Source organism: Gekko japonicus, unplaced genomic scaffold, assembly GCF_001447785.1.
Source record: "Gekko japonicus isolate JY-2015 unplaced genomic scaffold, Gekko_japonicus_V1.1 scaffold2912, whole genome shotgun sequence".
Classification (NCBI taxonomy): domain Eukaryota; kingdom Metazoa; phylum Chordata; class Lepidosauria; order Squamata; family Gekkonidae; genus Gekko; species Gekko japonicus.
This window is the reverse complement of record NW_015176064.1, coordinates 171,062-180,867: the sequence shown is the minus strand read 5'-3', so window position 1 is coordinate 180,867 and position 9,806 is coordinate 171,062. Positions and strand designations below refer to the sequence as shown.

General features: G+C 53.1%; 1 protein-coding gene across 1 annotated transcript in view; it reads left to right on the top strand.

The window, feature by feature from the left end:
- Positions 1 to 1,919: 1,919 nt before the first annotated feature.
- SMARCD3 (SWI/SNF related, matrix associated, actin dependent regulator of chromatin, subfamily d, member 3) overlaps positions 1,920 to 9,806 on the top strand; it is an 87,158-nt gene continuing 79,271 nt past the window's right edge. The window contains exon 1 of the mRNA XM_015426709.1: positions 1,920 to 1,972. Coding sequence (XP_015282195.1) covers positions 1,970 to 1,972 — 3 coding nt within the window. The 5' untranslated portion in view covers positions 1,920 to 1,969. The remainder of the gene's footprint in view (positions 1,973 to 9,806) is intronic.

Sequence of the window (9,806 nt, the reverse complement as noted above, 5' to 3'; positions counted from 1 at the left end):
CCCCCCGGCTTCTAAAGGGCGGTGGAGACCCAGTTGGGAAGAGCTGCACGGGGGTGTGTGTGTGTGTGTCTCTTCCGCCTGGGCAAAGGAGGGGGGTCTGTCAGCAGCCGCAAGGCCAGGTTTCTTGTTGCCCAGCCTTTGCGATCCCCCCCATGGACCGCATCATCATCATCACGCCAGGCCCTCCTGTCCTGTCTCCTGCTGTCCTCCGGAGTTCCTTCGGGTGAAAGCCCCTCGCTGTACACAGCCACTCATGAAAGAGGCCCGGCAGAAAGAGGATTTTCAGGAAAGCAAAACCACAGAGAGAGAGACATTTGTTTGTTTGTTTGTTTGTTTAGTCTTCGAATTCATACCCCACCCATCCCGCCAGCAGCCACAGTAAAAATTTTAACACACAGTATAAACATATAAAATCAGTAGTTACAGCTTTCAATTGAGAGATGCCGGCCTGTTGATGCAGACAGATATGGCCGGTTATCGATGGGTGGGTGACAGCAACCCCACTGCCTCAGCCGAACGCCCGGCGGAACAGGTCCGTCTTGCAGGCCCCGCGGAATGGAAGAAGATCCTGCAGGCCCCTGATCTCAGTGGGGAGAGCTGTTCTCTCAGGGGCCGTTCTCGAGAGAGCTCTCTCAGCCCCACCGACCTCACAGGGGGTGCCTGTTGCAGGGAGGGGAGGGGAGGGGAGGGGCCAGGGCGGAAAAGGCCCTGGCCTTGGTTGAGGCAAGACAGAGGTCCTTTGGGCCAGGGCGTGCTGACTGTTAGCGCCTAAGGCTCTTTTGAGGAGTGTACCAGGAAGAGGCAGTCCCTTAGATAAGAAAACAGCAGAGGCGTGTCTTCACTTGGAATACCAGGGGCAGTTCTGGTCTCTGTATACCAAAAGCGGAGACCATGGAGGTGGAAAAGCAAGCAAGAGATGGGAGAATTTCCCCTATGCAGGAAAGCCTCAAGGGAGAAAAGATTGTGGCGGGGGGTGGGGTGGGGGGTGGGGGTGGCACAGCAGAGGTTTGAAGAAAGACTCCCCTTTCTCCCCCTCCCATGTCTATGATGAGGACTCCCGGGGTCTTCCCGTGACGATGATGATGAAACGGATGGGCAGAGTAGCCAGGGCAGCCTGAAGGAAGTTCTCTCCACCCCTCCCACTGCTGCAGGCCAGCAGGTGGCTTTCCAAGAGGATCAAACGTGTGCAGGAGGAAGGAGTGGCCTATCGACAGCTGAGGGGTCCATGGAAGCTCCCCGTTCAGAGGCAGTGGGCCTCTGAGGGCTGGGTGTGTGTGTGGGGGGGCAAATTGAGAGCCAGTTTGGTACAGTGGTTAAATATGGCGGACTCTGATCTAGAAGAACCAGGTTTGATTCCCCGCTTCTCCACATGCAGCCAGCTGGCCGACCTTGGGTCAGTCACAAGTTCTCTCAGAGCTGTTCTCTCAAGGGCAGTTCTCAAGAGACCTCTCTCAGCCCCACTGACCTCACAGGGTGTCTCTTGCGGGGAGGGGAGGGGGAAGGAGTTTGTCAGCCCCTCTGAGACTCCGAAGGGTCATGAAGGTCAGGGTATAAATCCAGTCTCCTCTTTTTCTCCTTCATGGATGCCACCCAACTCCCCCCCCCCCAACTCCTGTGGGAAATTAAATGGTGGGGCTCAGTGGCGCCGTCTCTGGTCTACTCTGCAGCAAGGTGGCTGTTGCTGACACAGACGTCCTCCTCCTCCGTCTGGGGGCTGAGTCGGGGTGAACCCTTCCTGCCTTGCAGCGCACAGTTGGACGAAGCGGATTCCTCCTGGTCCGGTTCCAAAGAGCTCGGCAGCTGCCTTTCTGTGTGCCGAGGGTGATGACGGCGGTGGCCCCTGCCCTCCTGGAGGTCTCTGGTCAGCTCCCTTTCCCCAGCTGGACGCAGCAGCGGGTCTCCTCGGAGGAGGAGGAGGAGGAGGAGGAGGAGGAGGAGGAGCAGCCGGCCCCTGCACCCTCCGTGCCTGATGGTGAGTCTGCCCCCTCCTGGCCCTGTGGGAGACAGTGTGTTTATCTATCTATCTATCTATCTATTGGAGCCCTGCATGGGCTCGGGGCGGGTTCCAACGGTTGAGCATCCCGCCCTCCAGGGCACTGCTCAGCATCCTGGCCAGGGCAGCGTCCCTCTTGGAGGGGCTTTTGTTTGTTCGTGGCTTTCGTTTGGAAAGAGAGAGGTCCTCCCCCCCCCCCCACTGTGGTTGCGTAAATCAGAGGGAGCAACAGGTGCCTTGTCTGCCTTTGCTTTGTTCCACACCTGGCCTTCCTCCCTAGTGGGATCCCAGAGTTGCTGATATTGCTCTTCTCTTCCTCACTTTCTCCCCACAACAGTCCCATGAGGTAGGTGAGGCTGAATGCACGTGACTGGCCCAAGGGCACCCAGCAGGCTTCCCTGACAGAGCTGAGACTTGAACCTGGGTCCCCCAGATCTCATCCAGGATGCTTGTAGCTTTGGACATCTCACAAGAAGTTGGGGGGGGGGGAGGCGTTCCTATGCTGCAACGTAGCCTGAGGGAGGCCCGTGTGCTTGGTTTCCACAGTGGATGCTGGGGCCCAGAGTCGGGCATTTCTGGAGGCCAGGCCAGGCCTGCCCAGGGTGGGAAATACCTGGAGGTTTTAGGGGCGGGGCTTGGGGAGGGGAGGGGCTTCTGTGGGACTGAATGCCGTAGAGTCCACCTTCCAAAGCAGCCATGTCCCCCCCCAGGGGAACTGATCTCTGTCACCTGGGGAGTAGCTATAAACCCAGGAGATCTCCAGCCAGCACCTGGAGGTTGGGAACAGTGTTCCCTCTAAGCTGAGTTAGTGTGAGCTAGCTCACCATTTTTTAACCTCTGGTTCACACATTTTTGTCTTAGCTCAGGAAGGATGGGGCTCCAAAGCAAACTAATTGATGCAGTAGCCAAATGGCTCGCTCACAACTTTAATGCCAGCAGCTCACAAAGTAGAATTTTTGCTCACGAAACTCTACAGCTTAGAGGGAACATTGGTTGGGAACCCTCCTGGGTTGGTTCTTGGCAGGAGGGTGCGTGGCCTGGCTCCCTGGCTGACTCTCCAGGAAGCTCTCTGTAGTTGTGCATCTTTTTGGACAGGGGCTCCCCTGGCCCCCCCACCCCCCACCTGAGTGAAGCCCCTGCAGAGGTGGGAGGGCACCACGGAAGGGGTGGGGGAGCGCTCTAGTTCTGCCGCTTGGTATCCTTTTGGCCCACGTTGGGTCCATCTCTCTGGTCCTGCTTCTTGAGTTCCAAGCTGAGTGTCTGGGGGCTGGGCTTGGCCTTGGCTCCAGGAGGAGGGGGGACTGGCAGAGCATGATGTCCTGGCATGGAAACCCCACCATTGGTTCGGCTCTTGGTTCTTGGCCAGAGGAGCTTGGCGTGCTGACGGGAAGACTGCAGCCCTCTGGCCTGGTGTAGACACACCTCATGGCCGCTGGATAGTCCGGCTCCTCCTCCTGCTCAGTTCAGCTGGATGATTTGCGTGGCCTTGGCTGGAGAGCCACGCTGGCTGAAGCCAAAGGGTTTGTCTGCCTCCGGGGGTGTCTGAGAGATAGTCGGACTGCACTGGATTGAGAGAAGCCGTCTGTTTCCGACTGGCTCCATGCGCCAGGTCTAGAATCCCTCCCATGCATTTTGGAATGCTTCTATTTTTTCGAACACCTCTCCCCTTCCCGTGCACGCACTGCTGGTCCAGCCCTTTCCAGACCCCTCATTCCTTGCCCTCTACATGGGACTGACACATTGTCATCTTGGGAAAGGATTTGGGGCCTGCTTGTATTAACTGTGACAAGCAGGGATGTGCGGGGGGGGGGGAATAGTTTCTTTCCAGATTCGGGTATAATAAAGCCTAATTTTTTTGGTATTCCAAAGTATACTTGAATACTAATACCAGTATTGTATTGGTATCCGAAAACATTCAGTATTTCCGAATATATTTGGCTCCATTATATCCTATGGGGCCATTGTAGTCAATGGCAAAAATATTCTCAGGAGTATTCAGGGGGCTAGGGGGGAGGGGGTTTGAGGTAGATGCACCAAATTTGTTCTCTAGCTGCTGGAGCCTCTCCCCAAAAGAACTCCCAAGTTTGGAAAAGATTGGACCAGGGGGGTCTAATTTTAGGGGCATCCAAAGAGGGTGTCCCAATCCTCCATTATTTCCTGTGAAAGGGGGAAAAGGCAGGCAGAGAATCTCTGCAGCAGAAATTGTGAGATGTGGTGGTGGGGGGCATATTTGCAAGGCCAGCAGCCGAACCAGGGCAATGTTCCCACCAGAACCAGTGCCACTGTGGCAGTGCCAAAGCCCAACAGGACTGAGGTGAAACCTGAGAATCTCTGAAGGGGGGCACGTTTGCAAGGCCAGCAGCAGAACCAGGCAGTGTTCTAGTGCTAGCAGCCAGTGCCAACCTACCTAACAGCAGAACCCAGTGCCAGCCTACTAGCTGAACCCAGTGCCATTGTGGCAAATGCCAGCCCAGCTCAACTGATGTCAACTTCAGCACAGAATCACACAACAAATACAGAAAAGTCCTGCTCAGTAGTGCCTCAGAAAGTGAGAGGGAGGGGGTAGCGTCTGTCCACTGCTAAACTGCTAAAAGGCAACAGAAGAACCACAAAACAGAGAGCCTAGGCAGAAGGCCTAGTCAGAGTGAGCCCCCCCCCCAAGAAACCCCAAAGTCCCCATAAATATAAAACACAATAAAACAGTTTTAAAAATTTAAACTGCTAAAAGGCAACAGAAGAACCACAAAACAGAAGAACCACAAAACAGAGAGCCTAGGCAGAAGGCCTAGTCAATAACCTCCCCCCCAAAAAAACCCCCCCAAACCCCCAACAAGTCAATAAATATCAAGCACAGTAAAAAAAATAATCAAAACTGCGGACTTCCGGTTGATGGCGGCACGCTAGCAGACTCATCTCCCGGACCTCCCGGGGGTGAAGCTGCGCTCCAGCCAAAGGAGGGGGTGTGCAGGCTCACTACTCCCCCAGAGACCCAGCTGAAGGGACCCTGGCCATGGAGTTTTTGAGAGGTTGCCTCTTCGACGGTGTAATGCCGGAGAATTGAGGCACCTCTCCGCTCTGATGGTTCTTTGTGTTGAGAGACCGAATGGACTAAGTGACGCTGACCGGGGCAAGTGCAGGAGATCGAGCGTGAAATGGAGTGTAAACGTGGTCTGTGGACCGATTATGAGCGTGAGTCATTAAGCATTGATTAAAAAGAAAAGAAGCTCCCCACCCCCACCCCATGGAACAGAAGATAAGGCGAGCGGGGGAGGGACGCCTACCAAATGCATAGACTTTAGAGCGATTGAGGGGGGGAGCGGAAGCATAAAAGGTTAAAACTGATAAGGAGTACTTACCAAGGCGAGTGTGAGCGTTAAGGAGCATATTCAGAGACTTTCAAAAAGTTTGCGAAAGTAAACAAAGAGAAAAAGATGGCGGGGAAGAGGACGGAGAAAAAGAAGCATCTGAAATCGAAAGTAACTGAGAGCCCAAAACCAGAAGGAGTCAACGAGCTGGCAAAGACTTTGGCAGACTCCATGCGCCACCTGCTGGACAAAATGAATAATCTGAAGAAGAAAGTACAAAAACTGGAGAAGAAGCAAGTTTCTACAGAAGAGCAGTTTCTACAATTGCAAATGGAAAAGGCTAATATGATCCTTCGCTTTCAGGACATGCCAGAGACTAAGGGAGAGAATCTGAAGGAAGTGATGAGTGAAATACTGGCCCCAGTGACAGAGATGAAGGCGGAATTTTTGCTAAACGAAATGGATGTGGCTTACAGGTCATACTCAGGATATATAAAGAAAAATAATCTGCCTGGGGAAATTGTCGTAAGATTCTCAAAAAGGCATGTAGGGAATGCAATCCTGAAAGCAGTATCGGGAGCACCCCTGAGAGCTGGGGAGAGTGTCATCAGAGTACTGAAGGATATTCCATTTGAAATAAGACAGCGGAGAAAGAAATATAAAGATCTTGTTCTTTTTCTTCAAACAAATTCAATTGGATATAGATGGCTAATTCCAGAATGCATCACCTTTAAAATTAAGGATAAAAAAAGAAAAGATTGACTCTGTTCTGAAAGCGAGAGAATTTTTAAGAGTCCAGCTGGGAGGGCCAGAGGAGGAAGAAAAAGAAGGGGACAGGAAGTCCAGTGGCGAGCTGGACTCGGGTTCTTCCGGAGAGGACTCTCTGTCTGAGAAAGGGGCAGCAGTTCCTAAAAGTCCTTATAAGTTGCGGAAGAGACTGGACAAGAAGAAGTGAAGGCTGAAGGACTCTGATTGTGCCTTTGAAAAATTTTGAATTGAGATGCTTTGGGGTACTTCCTGATATCAGTTAAATTTAAGATCTGGGAAAAGTTAACAGACTATGTGACTCAGTTTGTAATGAGATTAATATGATTAAGACTAGATGTGTATTTAAGCTGATTAGAAGATCTCCTCTCTTGGGTTTTTAGTCAGTAGTGGGTATCTTTTCTTTATCCCCTTAAATGTAGTCCCCTTCCTTATTTCTTTTATAGTTTGTAGTTTTAATAAAAATGCAATAAAAAATCCCCCCATCGGGGAGCAAAAAACCCCAAAACTTTTAAACTGCAAGCAACAGGCTGGCAAGCAACAAACTACACAAACCTCCCCCCCAAAAAAAAACTCAGGAAGAGGTTTTAATAAAAATGCAATAAAAAATCCCCCCATCGGGGAGCAAAAAACCCCAAAACTTTTAAACTGCAAGCAACAGGCTGGCAAGCAACAAACTACACAAACCTCCCCCCCAAAAAAAAACTCAGGAAGAGGCCTGAGAGGCCCTAGAGCCCAGAGGCCTACCACCACCAGCCCCCCAAGCCCCAAACCCACTAGCCCACAAAAAATTAGAAAAGTTAAGTGGCTGTAATAAGTCAAACCAGTGATGTCTTCAGTCTTCCGTTGTCCGGCAGGCAGGCAGGATGGATCTTGATCCGAAGTAGTCCAGTAGTCAGCAGCAGGAAAGCAAGCTCAGAGCAGTGGCCAAAGCAGAAGCCAGCCACACAGTCTCCAACCCAGGCTCTCTCAGCAGCAGGAGCAAGATGGAGTCAGCCAGCCCTGCTTTTATGCTCTCTGGCCATGCACAGAAGAATTTCAAAAAAGAACAAATCCTATTGGCCAGTGGTTCTCCCCCTGGGAAAGCAGCAAGCTAGTAATTGGGCTTCAACAAGTGAAGCCAGCAGGAACAACAGCCTTGCAGGCTGCAATGATATTTGCTAATGCATTGCAGTGATTGGCTGTATGCAAGGTCCCTCTTCCCCTTCCCTCCTGGAAAGCAGAGCAAAGGGCGGGAAAGAGACAAAAACGGCGAGAAAAAGAAGGTAAGTTTAAAGTTTAACCCCCCTGCTGCGCCTGTATTCGGTAATGATGAAAAAAGCCGAAACGGCCCCCCCGAATATTTTCGGTTTCCCCCCGGCATTCTATATGTGGCAGCCGAGTCAGATCAGGGAATCTGATTCAATATGCCGGTTTTTTTTGGCTCGGCTTTACGGAATGCACCCCTCCTAGAGTGACAAGGCTTCTGCTAGCAGCAGATGAAGGGCGGAGATGATGCCCCTCTGCCTGCATTTGTCGGCACTTTGCCTTGCTGGAAACCACATGCAGTGCCCCACCCGAGGCGGGGTCAGTGGGCTCTTGGGGGTCTGGCTCTGATTGTGAGCAATCCACTCTGTGATGCGGTTGCAGTGGAGGCGTTCAGCAAATCCCCCCCCCACACACACACACACCAGGGAGCACAAAAAGGAAGCTCTTTTCTCCAGCACCTCTCCGGATCGAAGGAGAGGCAGGCCAGGGGGATTCCCCCAAGGGAGGGGTTACTGAGGAGAACTGTGTGCTGCCTTGGGGAGGAAGGGGGGGGGCAGTTGAGGGAAGGAGGCAGCCTGTCATCTCTGAGGCTGGGCCGGGCTTGACCCCCTTGGCTCAGGTACGTGCTTGGAATGAATGGGACACCTAGGGGCCCCCCCCAGTCCTGCCCACGCCTGGCGGGGAGGGAACTGATGGCCACACACAGATGCTGGGCCAGGCAGGGGCTAGGAGTGTCTTGGGCACCCTTCTCATTAGTTTAGCAGAGAGATTCCGCTTTCTTACAAATGAAGACATCTCTCTGAGCTCACAACCTGGGGCAGGAGTTTCTGCGGGGCATGCAGAAGGAACGGTCAGCCCCAGCCAAAAGAGGCCCCACTGCTGGACCTCCTGATGGCCCCTGGTGTTTCTGGCCACTGTGTGACACTGAGTGCCTTTGGCCTGATCCAACATTGGCTTCTCTTATGTTCTTATAAGAGGGAACTGGATAAACGTATGGAGCAGAGGTCCATCCGTGGCTCTTCGCCACAAGGTATAGATAGGAACTCTCGGTCTGGGGCAGGGGATGCTCTGTATTCTTGGTGCTTTGGGGGTGTGGGGGCAACAGTGGGAGGGCTTCTAGTGTCCTGGCCCCACTGCTGGGCCTCCTGATGGCACCTGGTATTTTTGGCCACTGTGTGACACAGAGTGTTGGACTGTGTGGGCCATTGGCCTGATCCAACACTGGCTTCTCTGACGTTCTTATATGGAGCAGAGGTCCATCAGTGGCTATGAGCCACAAGGTACAGATAGGGACTCTCTGTCTGGGGCAAGGGATGCACTGTATTCTTGGTGCTTGGGGGTGGGGGCAACAGTGGGAGGGCTTCCAGTGTCCTGGCCCGACTGGTGGACCTCCTGATGGCCCCTGGTATTTTTGACCACTGTGTGACATGGACCGGATGGGCCATTGGCCTGATCCAATACTGGCTTCTCTGATGTTCTTATAAGAGGGAACTGGATAAACGTATGGAGCAGAGGCCCATCAGCGGCTCTTAGCCACAAGGTATATATAGGAACTCTCTGTCTGGGGCAAGGGATGCTCTGTATTCTTGGTGCTTGGGGGGGGGGCAACAGTGGGAGGGCTTCCAGTGTCCTGGCCCCACTGCTGGACCTCCTGATGGCACCTGGTATTTTTGGCCACTGTGTGACACAGAGTGGACTGTGTGGGCCATTGGCCTGATCCAACATTGGCTTCTCTGATGTTCTTATATGGAGCAGAGGTCCATCAGTGGCTATGAGCCACAAGGTATAGATAGGAACTCTCAGTCTGGGGCAGGGGATGCTCGGTATTCTTGGTGCTTGGGGGGGGGGGGGGCAACGGTGGGAGGGGCTTCTGGTGTCCTGGCCCCACTGCTGGGCCTCTTGATGGCCCCTAGTATTTCTGGCAACTGTATGACACAGAGTGTTGGACTGGATGGGCCATTGGCCTGATCCAACACTGGCTTCTCTTACGTTCTTATGTTCCTAAGAGTGCAAGATGTGTTCAGAGCAATGGAAAGATGCTTGTGAAGGGGAGGGAGTGAAGCTCTTGGTGCCCAGCTTGGCCTTTCGCCTCCTCCACGCTCACAGGGGTGTGTGTGTATCTTGTGCTGCAGTCCAGACCGTGTGTGAATGAAGCCCCCACAGCCCCCCCCCCGGTCGGTGCTTCTTTTGCAGGCATTTGGAGTGGGGGTGGTGTCTCACCCTGACTGGATCGTAGTCTAAAACAATTGCTTCTTGTCTCCCCCCCCCCCATGAGCAGTGTGCTCCTCCTCCTCCTCCTCTTGAGCAAGGGAGCCTTTCCACATTAATTTATTTTATTTGTTAAATTTGTATCCCGCCCTGCCTGCCAAGGTAGGCTCAGCGCCGCTTACAGGGGGGAAATACAATTGAGACCACGCGTGCCGCCCTGCGCTCACGTATGTGTTGGAGCTACATGCAGGGAAGGTGTGTGTGTGTGTGTGTGTGTGGCGGGATTA